The sequence below is a fragment of the Penicillium argentinense genome (genome assembly GCF_028826775.1).
Source record: "Penicillium argentinense strain IBT 30761 chromosome Unknown utg000003l_segment0_segment0, whole genome shotgun sequence".
NCBI classification, from domain to species: Eukaryota; Fungi; Ascomycota; class Eurotiomycetes; order Eurotiales; family Aspergillaceae; genus Penicillium; species Penicillium argentinense.
The window spans coordinates 1,754,986-1,773,387 of record NW_026622662.1 but is presented as its reverse complement, the minus strand read 5'-3'; the positions used below and the strand labels follow the sequence as shown (position 1 = coordinate 1,773,387).

The 18,402-nt window shown below is 46.7% G+C and overlaps 7 protein-coding genes across 7 annotated transcripts; 4 read left to right on the top strand and 3 right to left on the bottom strand.

The window, feature by feature from the left end:
• Nucleotides 1–22: 22 nt before the first annotated feature.
• On the bottom strand, nucleotides 23–2,185 carry N7532_002773 (Zn(II)2Cys6 transcription factor; the record flags this gene model as incomplete). The annotated part of the gene is made up of 8 exons (XM_056615267.1): nucleotides 23–50; nucleotides 84–239; nucleotides 302–514; nucleotides 570–702; nucleotides 751–959; nucleotides 1,011–1,913; nucleotides 1,970–2,052; nucleotides 2,114–2,185. The coding sequence occupies 8 exons, from the start codon at nucleotides 2,183–2,185 to the stop codon at nucleotides 23–25; spliced, it is 1,797 nt and encodes a 598-aa protein (XP_056478239.1).
• A 342-nt stretch (nucleotides 2,186–2,527) lies between these two features.
• Nucleotides 2,528–5,303, top strand: N7532_002772 (SDR family NAD(P)-dependent oxidoreductase; the record flags this gene model as incomplete). Its single annotated transcript, XM_056615266.1, has 10 exons — nucleotides 2,528–2,807; nucleotides 2,868–3,022; nucleotides 3,118–3,717; nucleotides 3,988–4,078; nucleotides 4,138–4,282; nucleotides 4,340–4,417; nucleotides 4,482–4,563; nucleotides 4,614–4,837; nucleotides 4,888–5,069; nucleotides 5,260–5,303. The coding sequence occupies 10 exons, from the start codon at nucleotides 2,528–2,530 to the stop codon at nucleotides 5,301–5,303; spliced, it is 1,881 nt and encodes a 626-aa protein (XP_056478238.1).
• A 691-nt stretch (nucleotides 5,304–5,994) lies between these two features.
• Nucleotides 5,995–7,115, bottom strand: N7532_002771 (uncharacterized protein; the record flags this gene model as incomplete). Its single annotated transcript, XM_056615265.1, has 2 exons — nucleotides 5,995–6,735; nucleotides 6,789–7,115. The coding sequence occupies 2 exons, from the start codon at nucleotides 7,113–7,115 to the stop codon at nucleotides 5,995–5,997; spliced, it is 1,068 nt and encodes a 355-aa protein (XP_056478237.1).
• Nucleotides 7,116–7,519: 404 nt separating this feature from the next.
• N7532_002770 (flavin-containing monooxygenase) lies at nucleotides 7,520–9,612 on the bottom strand (the record flags this gene model as incomplete). Its single annotated transcript, XM_056615264.1, has 8 exons — nucleotides 7,520–8,027; nucleotides 8,079–8,376; nucleotides 8,429–8,600; nucleotides 8,723–8,830; nucleotides 8,892–9,175; nucleotides 9,246–9,340; nucleotides 9,397–9,455; nucleotides 9,508–9,612. 8 exons carry the CDS (start codon nucleotides 9,610–9,612, stop codon nucleotides 7,520–7,522), a joined length of 1,629 nt encoding a protein of 542 aa, XP_056478236.1.
• A 357-nt stretch (nucleotides 9,613–9,969) lies between these two features.
• Nucleotides 9,970–11,235, top strand: N7532_002769 (NAD(P)-dependent alcohol dehydrogenase; the record flags this gene model as incomplete). The annotated part of the gene is made up of 3 exons (XM_056615263.1): nucleotides 9,970–10,412; nucleotides 10,469–10,880; nucleotides 10,933–11,235. The coding sequence occupies 3 exons, from the start codon at nucleotides 9,970–9,972 to the stop codon at nucleotides 11,233–11,235; spliced, it is 1,158 nt and encodes a 385-aa protein (XP_056478235.1).
• A 637-nt stretch (nucleotides 11,236–11,872) lies between these two features.
• Nucleotides 11,873–14,177, top strand: N7532_002768 (uncharacterized protein; the record flags this gene model as incomplete). The annotated part of the gene is made up of 5 exons (XM_056615262.1): nucleotides 11,873–12,104; nucleotides 12,159–12,476; nucleotides 12,529–13,358; nucleotides 13,424–13,496; nucleotides 13,546–14,177. The coding sequence occupies 5 exons, from the start codon at nucleotides 11,873–11,875 to the stop codon at nucleotides 14,175–14,177; spliced, it is 2,085 nt and encodes a 694-aa protein (XP_056478234.1).
• Nucleotides 14,178–14,423: 246 nt separating this feature from the next.
• N7532_002767 (uncharacterized protein) lies at nucleotides 14,424–15,254 on the top strand (the record flags this gene model as incomplete). Its single annotated transcript, XM_056615261.1, has 1 exon — nucleotides 14,424–15,254. One exon carries the CDS (start codon nucleotides 14,424–14,426, stop codon nucleotides 15,252–15,254), a length of 831 nt encoding a protein of 276 aa, XP_056478233.1.
• Between the last annotated feature and the right edge of the window lie 3,148 nt (nucleotides 15,255–18,402).

The window sequence follows — 18,402 nt, the reverse complement described above, 5'->3', positions numbered from 1 at the left end:
ATGAACTGATGGTATTGCATACTTATTTCTCCGTCAGATCGGCAAGCGTGCTATAAAAAGGGTTCATATTCTGGTCAACTTACTGCAGGGTGAGGACATGCGGTAAACACAGCTCACGTTCTTTGGTTAAATCGACATCAAGATCATTCGGTAGCTTTTTCTTCCATTCATACAGTCGACCAACGGTAATGGCCGTCAATTCTTGAAGAGCGTCCTTCGAGATCTCAGAACAACCATACCTTGCCCGAATGATCAGTATATGTAATGCGATGAGGGATAGGATACATGCGGAACGACTCACAAAACATCGGTAAGTGGCATCATAAGATCGTAAAGGGCGACCCACCATTGGCATATCATCTCGAGCGGGTTATAGAGATTTTGCGTTATGATTTGTAAGCAACTGTATGGTTTCCATGTCGCGGGTGATTGAGAGCCATCCCAATGGGGCTTTTGGACCGTGACTCCGGCCATAGGACTACGAACCGAGCGACCCAAATAATAGCCCCAAAACCTGACAGAGTAAGTAAAAATACATGACTAAGAAAGAGGCCCCCAAAAAGACATACTGTTCGTTAAGATAAGCGGCCCAAAATATGGTACGTCGCATCCTGCATTCCTCAATTGAAATGATGCCTTTCTCCACATAGGGAGTCATGTCAAGGTGAAGGCCTAGATCAAAGGCAAGTCGCATTGCCATTCCTTTGAATCATGAGTGTTGCACTAATTGGATATCATTGCCAAACTCACCACTATATAGCCATCCTCGAGTGTCTTTTGTGTTTGATGCTTCGTGGTGGCTAAGAATAACCAGGGTCTGGATCGTTGACAGCGATGGGTTTTCGAATTCACACTCTAAGAGAGTTCTGGCTCTTTCACCAAAGAATTCTGACAATGACCGGGGGAATGTAACAAGCTCCGGATGGAATTTGGGTACATATGCAGCACCTAAGGCACACCTACAATGGTTTATTGGTATCATTCCTTTTCAGTCTGTCTGGGAAACTCACATTGAGTCCACTAAGGGCCGAGAGTAATATGGAGACTCTGATCCATCTCGTTTGTTTTGTTTTCTCGTCTTCCAAAAAACCTCATAGTTGACAAGATACAAAGAGGGGCTCTCCCACGCAAAATAGAGCTCAAGCAAATCCTTTTCCAGATTATCATCGACGTCGATATTAAGATTTTCTTTTTCCAGGACTTCTTGTGCGTGTGTCTGGGTGTTCCTTGAACTGGGTAAATTCACACTGACTAGAGCATCTAATAGTGTGAGATTAGATGTCGACCCGAAGTATCGCAATTGCCCATCCTGGGTCAATTGGAGTCGCCCAAGCCGGCAAGCGAGTTGGTTTGTAAACTCGTCATCAGCATCCGCATCTGGGAGACCATCACATTCCACACCAGGCTGCAAATGGCATGGATCACCCTCGGGCATCTGGGGGTCTGGTGGTATATTGGTTCGTGGTGCCGCCTCTTGCATGGCGTCCATGGGCAAAGGAATCTGACTGTCGTGATATAGCAGCGCTGCGTCATCTTGTAGTTCTTCCTCCGCCGTACTAAGGCTCGGGTTTGTTAGAATTATCGCTGATGCATTCGTGTCCCTGCCATTCCTACAGGGATCTGGCGTGAAATGAGGAGAACAGTTGTCATTCACACTTCCTTGATAGAAGTCAACTTGCGGAGGCAATCCTGCAAGGTAGTTATTATGATCTGGGGCATTGCCCGAGTGATTCGATATGCGAGACCCCGATCGGATCTCTTCGTAATCTACTCCGAGGGCTTGGAGAATATTTTTGAGATTCTGTTGGTCCTCCCCATCCATAGCAGGGGCTTCAAGGCCACAGTCCCGGATATATTGGGACAGCGAGCCAACTCGTTTGGCAAGCAATGTAACTGCAATGCGCACTCGTATTCTGGCAGGAGGATTAGCAAAAATTCTCCAAAGGTTTCTGCACGTATGATGTCATACGTCCGTTTGTCATCACGCTGGCGATAACTGCAGTCCTTTCCCTTGCTCTGACAATTTCTGCAAGTCGGTATGGTACCGTCGCACTAGCAGAACGAATGGTCAGTGTGGATGAGGGGACGTATTAGTATTGCGAGCGTAGAATACTTTGACTTTGGTCTTTCGACAAGGAGTGCAAGCTGTTGTAACATGCTTGCGAGCGTGTTTCTCGTCTTTCATTCTTCGTGGCATATCCAACAACGATAATGTGCGTCTTGTTGTTCGTCTTTGAGAAGCAAAATGTGCCCGACAATGAGGGGGAGGTGATTTCGGAGTGGCGACAGGCGGGAATCAAATTCCGGATGCAGGTCAGATAGTTAGCCCCATTATCTTCATTCTCAATGTTGAAACTAAGTAAGAGTTTGGTTTACAATAATCCGGGATATAAAACCCGGGAGTCTGAACCGTGATCGGCCTTGGTAACGGAAGGGATTTAAAGACGACTGTAGCTTCGGGCCGATCTCTTGCTCCTATACTGTCCATTCTCACGACGCGTTTCTCATCATCACATTCGCGATCACTATGGCTCAAACAGGAAAGCATGCGCTCATATTTGGAGCTTCTGGAATTTCCGGATGGTCTCTCATGAACCAAACCCTCCAATACCCCACCCCGACGACCTTTGCCCGCGTGACTGGTCTGTGCAACCGACCATTCGGCAACAGGAACGCTTTCCTCCCCGATAATGAACGCGTCAGGATTGTTTCGGGCATTGACCTGACACAGTCTGTTGAGACGGTCATGGCTCAGCTCAAGGAGAAGGTCAACGAAGTCGAGTCGGTCAATGTGGTTTTCTTTTGTGGTAGGTATTTGCCACGTTAGTTGTTCTTTCCTGCACCCGAAGATGTTAACCTACGTTTAGCTTACATCCAGACTGGCGATTTCCAGTCGCTGCGCAAGGTCAACACCAATCTCCTCCAAACGGCTGTTGAGTCCATTTCCGCTGTTTCACACAAGCTTGAGGCGATCATTCTGCAGACCGGTGGGAAGGGGTACGGATTGGAATTTCCCGAGGAGGTGAAAATCCAGCCCCCCTCCACGAGAAGATGCCACGCATTCCGTTGCCATGGAGAGAGAATATTTTCTACTACGATCAATACGATCTTTTACAGAGACTATCTGAAGGCCAAAAGTGGAATTTCTCTGAGATCCGGCCAGATGGAATTGTTGGGTTTGCTCCTGGGACGAACGTCATGAACATGGCATATGGCATTGCTTTCTATCTGACTCTGTACCGGGAGATAAATGGAAAGGATGCTAAGGTTCCATTCCCTGGTCGGCCACACGGCTATAATACTCGCCACACCGACACCTTCCAAGATATTCTTGCTAAGATGGAGATTTTTGCCGCTCTCAACCGTGACAAATGTCCTAATGGATCAAGCTTCAACTGTGGAGATGGAGAACCTGTTACCTGGGCTCAGGTTTGGCCCGGAATTTGCTCTTACTTTGGCCTCTGTGGCGTTGAGCCAGATGGAAAGCAGAAAAACATGGAGGATTTCGTCTCAAAGGCAAAGAAGACCTGGGACCGCTTGGTCGAGACTCACAGCTTGAAGAAGGGCCTCATTGAGTCCCAGAACTGGGGCCATGCTAACTTCATGCTTGTCGATTTCGACTTTCCCCGGGAGTATTCTCTCGAGGCGGCTCGATCCATTGGTTTCAACGAGCAAATTGATACCGTTCAGGGTTATCGGACTACATTTGACAGGATGGTGAATGCAAGATTCATCCCGGCACCTTCTATTTGAACAAATTCTGGATAAATACAGATAATAAAGAAGTTATATTATATTCAGACAGAAAGAACGGCTTCTAAATATCATCGAAACTGATTCCCGGCGGAATATGAGTCCCGGATGGTCACTTTCGACCCAGAGGCTCCGCTACAGGATATATCGCAAATATAAATATGATCCGGAGCCTCGTCTTGTGGTTTTCCCTTTGTTCCAATATTACTTTCTGCTTCAGCTCAATCACCCCAGAAGTTGACGAACACCATGTCATCCGAAGAAAACATTCCATCTCCTTTGACAGCTCGTTTCAGTCTCGGTGGCCGAGTGATTTTAGTAACTGGTAAACGGCACTCAATCCAAGATCAAGGCCCTGCAAAAACATTTTGACTCCTTTATCAGGTGGTGGTCGTGGAATTGGCATGGCGCTGTCGAAAACTTGTTTGGATGCTGGTGCCACCGTAGTGGTCACCGACGTTCTATCCGAGCCTGATCCCACATTTCTCGAGTGGCGGAATAGGAATCCAAAACAACTTCTCTACTACCGGTAAACCATCATGTTGGACGGCAGGATCACAAATAAACAAATAGCTGACTTTGATAGTTGTGATCTGACTAAGAAGGAGGAGGTCGAATGCACTTTTGCCAACATCCTTGAGAAGCTACATTACATCCACGGAATGTGAGATTAGGCTACTTTCCACTATTAAAAGGATATGTATAACTGACATGTCAATGCTGGGCAGAATCACGGCAGCCGGTATCTGTGTTGACAAGCCATTCGTGGAGCATAAGTGGGAAGATATTCAGAAACTCCAAGCTGTGAATGTGTGTATGTCGTCGGCTACATAATTACCAAATGCTTACTATAGAATTAGGAGACAGGAACATTCTTTGCGGTGCAAAATGCTGTGAAGAATATGAAGCAGCACGCTATTAAGGGAAGCGTCTTGATGATTTGCTCACAATCATCGCAGCATGTCTGCCCTGGTCATCTACTGACTGCCTATGCGGGAAGCAAAGGGTTTGTATTCTCAATGGCAAGAAGTCTGGCTCACGAGCTATCTTCAGATGGAATTCGCGTGAATACCGTTTCTCCTGGGTAAGTGAGGTTCCTGATGTGCCGAGAACTTGTCGCTCAAACAAATTCAGATACATTGCCACCGACATGAATCTCTCGATTGCCACTCATCGACCCGAGTTGTTAAAAATTTTCCATCAGGCGCCACCCCTTGGGCGTGTCGGGACACCAGAAGACCTTCAGATGGCTGCATTGTATTTATTAAGTGATGCTTCCTCTTATGTCACTGGGCAAGATCTTGTTGTCGATGGAGGTATGCAAGTTTCATCTGGAAACTATAAGCTGTAGATGCCCGTATCAGTATATGCGGGATAGAAGCTGTCCGGTGTACTATTTGCAACGTATTTTGGTTTTGGGATTATTGGATAGTTTGATACTGGTTAAATGAGTGAGCTAGCCAGTGAACAGTGAAAGAGTCCATTCAAACTATCTGGGCTAACTAGAGAGAAGGAAGGAAGAGAAGAAGGTCGAGTGGGTGGAGAAGTGAGTGGAGTGGGCGGTGGTGGGACCCACCGCCCTGGACACACCACTGCCCACGATTTTCTCAAGCAGATACGATTAAGGCTTTAATTTGGTCCGTTATTCTATTATAGTTATCACATATCATCCACCACTTGAATCCTAAACGGTGGTGTTGGGAATTGCAATCATCTACCTAAAATAAACGCCTTTGCAAACAGAACGCGATGAGTGAAACCAAACAAAAGATTGCTTTCTATCTATATTTCAAGACAATGCGAGAAGCCTGGGCACGATTTGTGCACAGGTCAATTGACCTTAGCTTGAGGGGGAAGCCGGACATTGCGCGGCCACATATAATTTATTTTTTTTATCATATGAAGTTAAAAAACATTAACGTATGTCACTCTCTGCCAAATAGACATCAAACCAAGAGCTGAACGATTCTCAATCATCGGGCTACGGAATTGCTTTAGTTAGGAACCCACCGGGATGCCTGACCGATCATGACGTCGATTCAATTATCTGACTGACGTTTGAGGAATAGCAAAAAGGATGGCGAACAAAACCAAAAGAGCCTAGAAATAAAGTGGCTCTCGAAATCCCGCATGCGGGCTGTCAAAACTGTCACCCTTTTAATTGAGATATAGAATAGTGTAGAAACTGGTCCAAGCAAGTACTTTGTCCTATCCAACGTCGGAATTGTAGTTCCAAACCGTCTATCTGCCATCGGAAATGATCGAGTCACCATTTTCATCAAACTCAATCTTCTGGCCCGTCTCTAAGCTTTTTTGCAGGGCAGTTGCGATCTTGAGCCCTGTGTAGGCAGCGGAAATTCTCATTGGAAGTTCTTTATTGTCCAAAATAGCATCCGTGAATTCATTCAGCTCAGTCACAAAGGCTTCTCGGTATCGGTCGATCCAACTGGGGGTACAGTCTTGCACAATTCCAGATGCGTTCGACACCTGGACCCTGTTATAGTGAGGGACAGAATTGATAGATATTTTCCCGGTCATGCCAATGATGTCTGTGCAATTGTCATACCCGTGTGAGGTCGTACGAGAGTGATAGTAGTGCGCGATTCGGCCACCCCAGAATTCAACGACACCGACGGCGTTGTCGGCATCCTTGAAATCTTTCATTTCATGATGATGAGCAATGATTCCAGTAGCCCAAAGTGCTTTGGGCTTGATATTCTCGCCCAGGATAGACAAAGTCAAGTCAATATCGTGAACGACGGTATCTATGAAGATTCCACCGCTCTGCCGAGCGTATTCGATAAAAAAGCCAGTTTTGTCAAGCTTCTCAGCGCCTTGCGACCGCACAATGATAGGTTCACCTACAGCGCCGCTCTTGACCTTCTGTATGGCGTCCATATAATTCTCGTCGAATCGGCGGACGAATCCAACCATGACCTTTGTTTGGGGATGTTGTTTTGCCGTTTCCATGAAGTCACGCAGCTACGAACGTATCATTAGGACTACTAATTCAAAGAGCAAATGGAATATCTTACCTTAGCCATGTCCCTCGTGATCGGCTTTTCACAAAGCACATGTATCCCGAGTTGGATTGCGGCCAACGTTTGCGTGATGTGTAGCTCAGTTGGCGACGCGATGACCACAGCGTCTAGACCGGGCATGTCAATCATCTTGTCAAAACACTCAAATGTATGCACCCCTTCTGGCACAAGATTTGTCTTAGCCCATTCGATCTCATGGGGTGCTGGTGTACAAACAGCGAAGAGCTTAGCACGGGGAACGTGGTGAAGAATGTTCAGTGCATGACGTTGGCCCATACGACCTAATCCAACAACACCGATATTGGCTTTTGTTTTCATCATCTTGAGTGAATATTTTGAGATCGAGTGAAATTATAAAATAGAGAGGGACCAAGAATGACATCCCCTTAATCCCGAGAAATAGTTGCGGTTACCTTTTAAGTCGACTGCTCGGGATTCAAATCCCGTTAACTGCCCCTCATCCCGCTGACTACCCCTCGCGTCCCAATAAACACTTGATAGTATTACACAATGGCCCTCGATTGTGTGAGCTTAAGCGGGAATCTACTCAAGTCTCTGGTAGGAAACGAGTAGACCTATCCGAGAAAGAAGAGAATTACCTGAACTCGATACAAGATTCGCAAAACACTATGCGTACCTCCGGCCAACTGCCAGTCAAAAATTTTCTTCGAGACCGTATTAGAAAAATTTATTGACTAATCTAGTCTACAATAAATATTGGTATACTAGCTAACAATATAGGCGGCCAGAGCTCCAATACACTCACGCAAGTTTTCAAAAACTCCAGTGACTTCGAAGGCGCCACCTGCTCCGCTCCGAGATAGCGCCATGGCGAATATCGCCGCAATGGCTGCCTTAGAGTACCAGGATCCCATTCTCAGCCATCTAGAAAATCTGTAAAGGGGCCAAGACGCTGAGCCATTCTTCCAGATGAAAGCATTCCAGTTGGGCAGGTAGGTCTCCAGCCAAAACAAGGTAGCCTTCGCTGGCCACGAAGCGGCATTTCGCCCATACTCGTTAATATACCAGTTTGAGCAATCTCCTGCAAAAACAGTGCCCTTGAGCTTCTCCTGTAGGGATATTGTATGCCTTTCCTCTGCTGATTGCTTTACCTCCACCACTCGAGTTCGACGGTCGAGAATTGGCTCGAAGAGGGCCTTCACAGCGAAGCAAACTTGAGTTTCGCAAGCAAACAAAGCAGAGTTGTTCGCAGGGAAGCTATTGGGGCCAAATCTATGTATGTGTAAGCTAGACCGGTTATACTTCTTTCTTCTGTGCACTTACATGATGCCCAAGTTGGGGAAGCTGTGCACGAAAGTCCCATAGTAAGCCTGCGCGCCTCGAGACTCGTTCCACTGCTTATTCAGGGAGATGCCATGCCGACCATAGATTTCCATTGGGGCCAGGAACTGTGACACCTGGAAGCCGGTCGCAAGCACAATGATATCAAACTCGTCTTCAACACCGGAAGATCCGATGATTCCGTTCTCGGTAAACTCCTGGATCCCCTCATTGCGAAGGTTTACGTTGGGCTGATGCAGAGAGTCAAGATAGCCGGGGTCAAAAATGCGTCTCTTGCAACCTGTTTGAGAGTATAAGTTTTGGTCTCTCAGTACAGCGAGTTGGTTCCATACCAAGTGGGAAATCAGGCACCACGGCCTTCTTGTATTGCTGCGGAGTACGAGAGAGAATGTATTCTCGAGACTCGTCTTCCGCTGCGAGTCTTGCTTGGACACCAGCCTCCGAAGAAAAGTAAGTGTAAGCCTCCCGCTCTGCTTGGAGGAAGATCCGCAGGCGAAGCCATCGCTGCCAGAGGGGCAGCCATCTGAAAAACCATTTTTCAAGTTGCGAAAATGACCTGTTTGGCTTTTGATAGTAACAAGTCAGAACAGATGTTCTTAACAAAATCGATATCACAATCGACTTACCCGAGCGTGATACCATTGTGCACTGCGGGCATATTGCTGCACGAAAGCTGCCCTCTTCGCGACCGCAGGCACGACTTGGGCGGCGCTGCAGCCATTTCCAATGACCGCCTGACAGAAGTTTAGACTTTCAATTGTTCGAATGGGTGGAAGTTACGATGCGATTACTTACCACTCTCTTGCCAGTGTAGTCGACTGCGTGGTCCCAGCGCGCAGTGTGAAACACGCCACCCCTGAAATTCTCCATCCCCTTGAATTTCACATCCCGGGGAAATGAGATGGCACCAACTGCGGAAATGAAAACAGTCGCATGACGCGTTAATTCCAGCCCGGTTTGCAGGTCGCGGAACCGGACAGTCCACTCCTTTTCGTCCTCGTTCCAAGCACCACCTAAGCACTCCACGGAGGTAATGACATGTTGTCGTAGACCAAACTTGTCGACTGTGTCTTCAATGTCTGTAAGATTTTGTTAGCCAATATTTTGTGGCTCGGTAGCTGGAAAATCCAGCGTAACCTGCTGACTAACACTGCAAGATCTCAGGCTGTTCACACAATTCCTTGGACCAATTAGCGTTGAGATTGAAACTGAAAGAGTAAAGATGCGAAGGAAGGTCACATCCACTGAAATGCCATTGTCAATGATCCTGATAAAAACTGGCTCTTGTTGATAATCTTACCAGCCAGGATAGGAGTTTGATCGCCAAGTACCGCCCACACCATCTAGCTTCTCGTATATCTGCAACATGTCAATATCCCTCTGCGCAACCGTTGATAAATTGTAGATATACCAGGAAATCATTAAATCCCAATTCGTGCTTTAAACGGTAGGCCATTGAGATACCACCAGGACCAGCGCCAATGATGATGGCGGTGGGGGAATAAGAGGACGCCATTTTGGCCACAAAAGATGATGGTGCAACAGATGATTGTAGAGGGCACAAAGCTCGGAAAGATTGAGTAAAAGCTGATTTCCAAGTCACCGTCTTGCTGCTGCCTTTTGTCTCCAACGACTTGGTTCGTCTCCGGGAGACTAATCCCGGACCTAATTCATCTGGAATTGCTGGCAGTCGGACTCGGAATCCTCACGAACTTTGGGTTGAGGACATGTTCTGGAGGCCGGAACTCATTTCACGGCTCTAGTATATGTGGAGGCGTTGGATTCTCCGCCGAGACGTTCTATGTGACGGACTTGGTTACTAAAGGTCACTTCGAGAAACTCCATCCCCCCCCCCCCCCCCCCCCCCCAAAAAATGGCTAGTTCTCCCGCTATCAGCAAGGGCCAATACTTGCATGGCTCGCAGCAGCTGCGTCTCGAGGAGCGACCGATGCGCATTATCGGCCCGTCTGACTTGAGAATCCGTATCCGCTCAACAACTTTGTGTGGTTCCGACTTGCATTACTTCAAATTCGGCAAAAATGGATCAATCGAAGTCAAAGAACCTCTGTGTGGTGGGCATGAAGCAGCTGGTGAAGTGGTGGAAGTAGGTGCGACCGCACTGAGTACTGGGAATTTCAGAGTCGGTGATTCAGTGGCAATTGAGAGTGGTGTTGCTTGTCTGGAATGCGAGAGATGCAAAGTTGGCCGATACAATATTTGCGCCGAAATGCGCTTCCGAAGCAGCGGCGCATCATTTCCTCATTTTCAAGGAACACTCCAAGAATACGTCGACCACCCCGCAGAGTGGTGCCACAAGTAAGTATTGTGCTTGTTTAGGAAGAGGACTTCGGCTGATAAAAAATGATCGTAAGGCTACCCAATGCACTCTCTTATGATGATGGTGCTTTGCTGGAGCCTTTATCCGTCTGCATTCATTCAATCAACAGAGCTGGTATGAAGCAAGGGGCACGATGCTTAGTTTTTGGAGCCGGGGCAGTCGGTCTCCTGTGTGCTGCTGTTGCGAAAATCGAACATGAATGCCCTGTTGTGATTGCCGATATTGATGAAGGTCGGGTTGCGTTCGCCCTGGAACATAGTTTTGCAGATGTAGGGTTTGTGGTCGTCCCGAAGAAAGGGGAGACCATCGGAAGCCGTCTTTCCATTGCGAAGAATCTAGCTCTAGAGATCGGGAAGTTGAAATGGCCAGGAGGAGATGAGGTTGGCCAGCTTGACCACATTTTTGAGTGTACAGGAGTCGAAAGTTGCGTGCAAACGTCAATCTATGTGAGTTCCAATTCCAATTCTCAAACTTAGCCCCACGACTGATTTCATCTAGGCGACTACGAATGGCGGGGGCATTGTGCTTGTGGGGATGGGAACTGCCCTACAAACATGGCCAATCGCGGAGCTCACGGGCCGCGAGATCAACGTCGTGTCAGTGTGGCGCTATGTTAATTGCTATCCTCGGGCAATTGAGATCATGGAAGGTATGAGGGTTGATGCTCTCAGACCAGACATCACGAAGCTCATCACGCATCGGTTTGTCGGGCTTGACTCTGTTCCATCAGCCTATGACACTGCTAGTAAGACACGAGACATTGAGTCTAAGTTGGTTATCAAGACAGTCGTTAATTTCTAATCAAATGATATCAAAATTGACAAGTATGCAAGTATGCAACACTTTGTTTTATTCCATCGCTCTCAATAGTAACGGTATATTTCATTTATCCTAGGTATGCCCAGCAATCGAGTGATCGAAGGCCAGCTGAGATGGGAAAAGAGACGCCACAGAAATCTGTCAAGCCAAGTAGAGGCTTGGCATGGAGCCTCTTTGCGGATTTCGAGGCTATAGCCCTGTTGTGCGCGGAACTTCTAGGGTATCCAGGACGCCGCGGTAAATATCGCCGTAATGAGCGAGACAGTCGAACTTGGCCTACTGATTAGCCGTCGAAACCTTCCAGAGCATGAGGGCTCCATGGCGGTAGCACTTGCCGACCGCGGACATTCCGCCATATTACCAACTTTAAGACAAACGGAAGACCCGACATTTTATTCGCTATTTCACTTTCCGGAGCGGATTTGATTGAGAGGGCGTCCGGGATTATATAACCTCACTTGTCTGCTTTTAAAATTCTCGGGAATTCAATCCCGGCACAAAGCTTAGATTCCGAGCATCTTATAAGACAAAGGTCAGACTCGCCACAGAGCCATTTGACATACTTATCAGGTACTTCCCTTTCAATTTTCTATTTAGACCAAATATCTTGCCAACTATCATGACTTTCTCTGAAACCAACCCCAAGGACGCGGACAACATGCCCGACGATGAGCATGCCGTCATTACCCTGAGAAATTTGATTTTAGACATCTGCAACCAGAATGGCGGAGGCCATGGTGGATCTGCTATTGGCATGGCTGCAATAGGTGTGGCTTTATGGAAGTACACCATGCGGTATAACCCCTCAAATCCAGACTGGTTTGACAGAGATCGATTTGTACTTTCTAATGGTATGTGTATCCACTGGGGCCCGACGATTTATCCACATTGACGAGAAAAGTCAGGTCATTGTGCGATGTTCCTGTACGCGCTCAATCACTTGACAGGATTTGATGCCTGGACAATGAATGAGCTAAAGGGGTATGGAAGCGCGAAAGAAAATGGCTTCACCACCATTGCACATGGCCATCCAGAAATCGAATGCCCTGGTATTGAAGTTACCACGGGGCCCCTTGGACAGGGAATCGCCAACGCGGTTGGCTTGGCTATTGCTTCCAAGAACCTAGCAGCCCGGTTTAATAAGCCTATGTATGAAATCGTAAGCTCTCGAATCTATTGCATGACGGGTGACGGCTGTTTGATGGAAGGTGTTGCGCTTGAAGGTATTTCCAGCTCCAAAACTATGAAGCGACGATATACTAAGAAAACTCCAAGCAATTGCGCTGGCAGGTCATTTGCAACTAGATAATTTGGTTCTGGTCTACGACAACAATGGTGTTACTTGTGACGGCCCTCTTTCTTGGATTAATAGCGAGGATATCAACGAGAAAATGCGGGCCTCGGGGTGGCATGTCCTTGATGTAATGGATGGATGTCATGACGTTCAAGCCGTTTGCTCATCTCTGAAATATGCCCAATCTTTGAAAGGGAAGCCCACTTTTATCAACATTCGCACCATAATCGGTGTTGGTACTAGCACAGCTGGGACCGCGAAAGCACATCACGGAAGCTTTGACGCGCAAAGCGTTGCGAAGTCCAAGTTGGCGATTGGGCAAGATCCCTCCCAAACCCACAATCCAACTTCTCGTGGCCTGAACTACTTCCGCGAACGGAAACAACATGGAGAGGCCTTGGAAAAGAGCTGGGAACATTTGTTAATGAAATACACTCTTGAATACCCCGAGTTGGCACGTGATTTCGCCTTACGACTGCGGGGTGCGAAGCCGGACTTGCGGTCACTCCTCCAAGACCTGGACAGTAGCCAACTCAGCAAAATGCCAACCAGAGAGTCAAATGGAATCGTTCTCCAGTACCTTTGGGAGGAGTGCCCCTCATTTTGTGGTGGCGGCGCAGATCTTGTTAACTCCAACAAATTTGTTTACTCTGACACCGATGTTTTCCATCCATCAGTCAGTTACCAGGGCCGATACATCAGATATGGAATAAGGGAGCATGCTATGGCCTCTATTTCAAATGGACTCGCAGCATACAACCCGGGAACCTTTTTGCCAGTCACCGCAACATTCTTGATATTCTACATCTATGTAGGTTCCCAATATTAATTCCCATCTCCTCTTACAAGCTGACAAGGAGCTCAAAAATCTTACAGGCAGCGCCTGGGGTGCGTATGGGGGCTCTCAGTCATCTTCCTACAATTCATATCGCAACTCATGACTCGTTCGGTAAGCTGCTTCGGAACTGCGTGCAAGATAACCACCTAACTTTGAATAGCCGAAGGCCAGAATGGCCCTACTCATCAGCCAGTGGAGCTTGATTCCTTATATCGCGCCATGCCAAATCTCACATACATCCGGCCATCAGATGCCGAAGAGGTGATCGGCGCTTGGATGTGGGCAGTGGAATCTGCAAGCAGTCCAACAATGATCTCCGTTGCACGTGATCCAGTCGATCACGCACCAGCGACAAGTAGATTCAATGTATCCAAAGGAGCATACGTACTTGAGGAGCATCCGGATGCCCATCTGACATTGGTCAGCTGCGGTACGAGCTTGCACCACACTATCCGTGCTGCAGACGAGCTATATGAACAAAGCTGCATCCGTTGTCGGATTGTCAGTGCTCCGAGCTTTGATTTGTTTGATCAGCAAGCCGACCAATACCGAGAGTCTGTTTTCCCTCATGACGGAATGCCTATCATCAGCGTGGAGGAATATGTGGCCACTCTGTGGGCTCGTTATGTTACAGCCAGCGTGGGCATGACTTCTTACGGGTACTCTGCGTCTAACTCGAGCAACTACGAGCGCTTTAGATTGAATTCGCGGGGAATTGTATCTCGTGTTCAGAGCTACCTCGCTTTTTTGAATGGACGCAACGCAAGACAGATTGGTTGGCGATCGATCTAGGTCAGACTACAGAAGAGATATTGAAAATGGATTGACAAGCAAATAAATGTACAATTCCCGGAAGATCAAAGACTAGAGGAAAATACGAGCTGTACGACCATTCAAGTTTAAATTTTGGAAATAGATAAGAATAAATAATGAAGTTAAACGAGTGCTCGCGGTATTCCCCCACTCAGCAAAATATTGCACAGCTCTGGATCCATGAAATTAACGAAATCAAACGCATCAGCTCCATAGCCTGAGAGTATGGTAACGTCTCTATCAAATCATCCCGAGATATTACGCCTCCAGCAAATGCGTGATTCCCTCGCCTTGGAAGCCAGAGCATTGTATGGATCCATGAAAAAAGCAAGTGGCACAAAAATAGGGGAGCTCAAAGCCAAGGCGGAAGCTGCATTAAGAGCTACGAAGAAGAAATTGAAGGAAGCGGCGTTCAATGGCGCTCGAAGCGAATTTTTCGCCACCATTGATACTCTGGAAATCAACAAACAACTCGATCCTTCGCTAATGGACATGAACCATGATATGTACGAGCCTGACAAGATTGTTCATCACCTCAAAGAACGGCGTGAAGTTGCGGAATTGATGCAGCTTCCACATCAAGATCTACCTGAAAGAGAGGACATGATGCGTCGTGTCACCCTGATCAATGCATTGATCGAGCTCGGTCGAGTCCAAAGCGTACCGTCCGAAAACGACAAACGAGAGAAAAAAATGCAGAATGCCGGCAGCGACGAGCACACGCCGCTTGAAGAGCGCTTTCGACCTGAGCCAGATCCTTCTCCAACCTCTGAGCCGCGTGACGCTCCAATCTCTTTGACGAATCGGCACTGTCTCTTCTGCGTTTTTGAGCCGAACTACCAGTGCTATTTCGCGACGCCGCGGAAAGCCAGAGAACATTTCGAGAGACGCCTTCGCGGATTGAAACAGGATGAGCCTGTACCGTGTCCGGATTCATTTTGCAAGCTTGCCTTACGCGGACCCCAGGCACTAAAATCTCATGCACAGCGTGTCCACAAGGTGCGTTATTTCAGCGAGGCGCAATGCTCTAAGCTAGGTAGACCGTTCGTGCTTTGAGCGCAACTGCAGGGGTCTTTTTTGGTTCAATCGGTTACCCGGTATATACATCGCTTTCAGATAGCAAAAAAAAGAGAGGAAGGAATTAGATCGCTTTAGTGCAGACATAATACTCTCCGTAATTCCTACTGCTCCTCCCTTTACTGAAAGTTTTACAAAGAGTACTTCGATCTTCGATTTGTTCTTCGACGGCTCAGACACTGTTAGTGTCCTTGAAAGAAAAACCGCTTTTACGGAATAGAACAGCTAGATTCGAGGCGATTAACTAACGTGATAACGTATTGCCCGAGCGACCGAATTGACCGAGCGACCCCACCAAAAATCAAAAAACCTTCAATTTTTCACCACGACTAATACCACAAAAATAACTCAAATTTTGTTATTTAATACGTGTAGGGCATTTAACATAAGTATGGCCTTTAATCCCACATCCAGAGCAGGTGACCTGCCGCCTAACCATAGGCATGGAAGGTAAAGCAGGTTCTGCAGGTGGTTCTCCAGGTACATCTAGCAAAGATATATCTTCACTATCACCATCATCCTCAACAACCACATCATCCTGACCATCCTCCCGACTCCCGAAAATGCCCCTCTGGCTAGTAAACTTATGCTTGATTGCTCGTTTTTTGATCTGTTTCTTATTAGAAGCCTCCAATTGGTCGCAGCGATTCTGAAGAAAAATATGATGATGGACCACTTTTATGGTCATTTCATAGTTCCCCTCAATCTCCCGTTTGGTTGGTGAAGAAAGGATTGAAGAAGAAGATTCTAGACCTTTTTTGATCCGAGATTGCGATTTTGAGAATTTTGAGAGAGTCCAGAGAGTATTTGGATCACTATCACTGCCAGAAGAGGGTGGTCGTGTAGGAAGGATCTCAAGAGGAGGAAGTTCATCCAGGCATACATTAAGCTTTTCCAAGACTCTATTAGCATCAAATGGTGCTAATCCAGTAGCAGAAAAGCTATTCTGGATATTAGAGGTCTTAAAAGCTCCCTTTCTTGCATCTGCAATCAATTCAAGGAAATCTTCCTTATCAATAGAATTGACTCCATTCCGCATCATGGTTGAAACCGCTCCTCCATAAAGCCTCTTCAAAACCGAAAAACAACCCACATCTAAAGGTTGTAAAAGATGAGAGGCATGCGGAGGCATACAGATTGCGATGATTTGGTGTTCTTCACATATTTGGTCAAATTCAGGGGTTAAATGACTCCCATGACCATCAAGGACTAAGAGGCAGTATTTTCCCACTCTTTTCCCAATATTTGGGATAAAATGAGATTTCAACCACCATAAACCAATTTCATTGGTAGTCCAGCCATTTTTGCTCACAGTCAGACGAGATCCAGGTTGATTTGAATCAAGGGGGATGCGTAGATGTTCAGGAAAGAATTTCCCCTTAAAAACGAAGAGTGGAGGATGGACACTTCCATCAGCTCTAATACACTCAATTGAAGTCACCCACTCGCGATTTCTAGCTTGTAAGAGAGCTCTTTTTCCATGGTATTCGGCTGAGGTAATAATCCTTTGTGTGGTACCAACTCCCATAGCAAAACCAGACTCATCAAAGTTGAAAATATCATCCGAAGTGATACCCCACTTTTCAACGGTATTTTGGACCAAATCAAACCATGGTTTGATAATTCGAGGGTCCTCTGAAAGAGCCCTCTGATAGTCGTATTTTCGAGATAATCGTGTGGACAAATTTGGATGTCGTTTGACAAAGTGAGATGCCCAATCTCTACCAACAGTAGAGGGGGTTGTTTTTTGGGCATGAAGGAGTAAATTGGCCATATCTCTCAACATAGGCAGTGTAAGAGCAGCACCTCTGGTATCCATATCCAATAGCCATTTTTCAATCGATTGCTCTTCAATTTCAGAGAAAATAAAGCGATTGTGTCGTTTTTCAGAAGCAGCTTCACGCCCATTAAGGCGGGCCTTCAAAGTTGAGACTGGTAAATCAAAAGACCGCGCAGCAGCTGCAGCAGAGGGATATTTACCATCTTTTATAGCTTTAATAGCTAATAAAAGACGGCCCTCCTGCTCTATTAATTTTCTTTTTCGATCAGACCGTTGGGGGGGCATGATTATTGTGGTAAACAAGATATGTTATTTTTTGAGATGGGTTTTTAGTGGGGCCGCTCGGTCAATTCGGTCGCTCGGGCAATACGTTATCACGTTAGTTAAGCTTGAAAGATTACATAACGTGATCCACGGTCGCGCGAGCGACCCCATCAAAAATCCACTTCAATAATAATCCATCTTTTTCAACCACAACAACAATGCCCCCCAACGCTCTGATAAAAAAAAAAGTTGACAGAGCAGGAGGGTCGCCTTTTATTAGCCATAAAAGCTATAAAAGATGGCAAATATCCCTCTGCTGCAGCTGCTGCACGATCATTTGTGATACCTGTCTCAACTTTGAAGGCCCGGATCAATGGGCGCCAATCTGCTACTGAAAAGAGGCCATCTGGCCATATTTTCTCTCAAATCGAAGAGCAATCGATAGAAAACTGGCTACTCGATATGGACTCAAGAGGTGCAGCTCTTACTTTGCCTATGTTGCGAGATATGGCCAATCTTCTACTTAGTGCACGGAAAAATGGCCCCTGTACCACTGGTATTAATTGGCCTTCTCATTTTGTCAAACGACACCCAAATCTCTCTACTCGACTTTCACGCAAATACGACTATCAGAGAGCTCTTTCAGAAGACCCTCGAATTATTAAACCATGGTTTGATTTGCTTCAAAGGACGATGGAAAAGTGGGGTATCGCTTCAGACGATATCTTCAACTTTGATGAGTCTGGTTTTGCCATGGGTGTTGGCGCAACGCAAAAGATTATCACTTCAGCGGAATACCATGGAAAAAGAGCACTTTTGCAAGCCGGAAATCGTGAGTGGGTGACTTCGATTGAGTGTATAAGAGCTTCTGGAAGTGTTCTCCCTCCACTCTTCATTTTCAAAGGAAACCGATTCCCAGAGCATTTACGACCCTACCTCCTTTTAAATCAAAAAGGAGCTCGTCTAACTATGAGCCCAAATGGTTGGACTACCAATACAATTGGTTTATGGTGGCTAAAACATCATTTTATCCCAAATATTGGGACAAGAGTGGGAAAATATTGCTTACTGGTCCTTGACGGT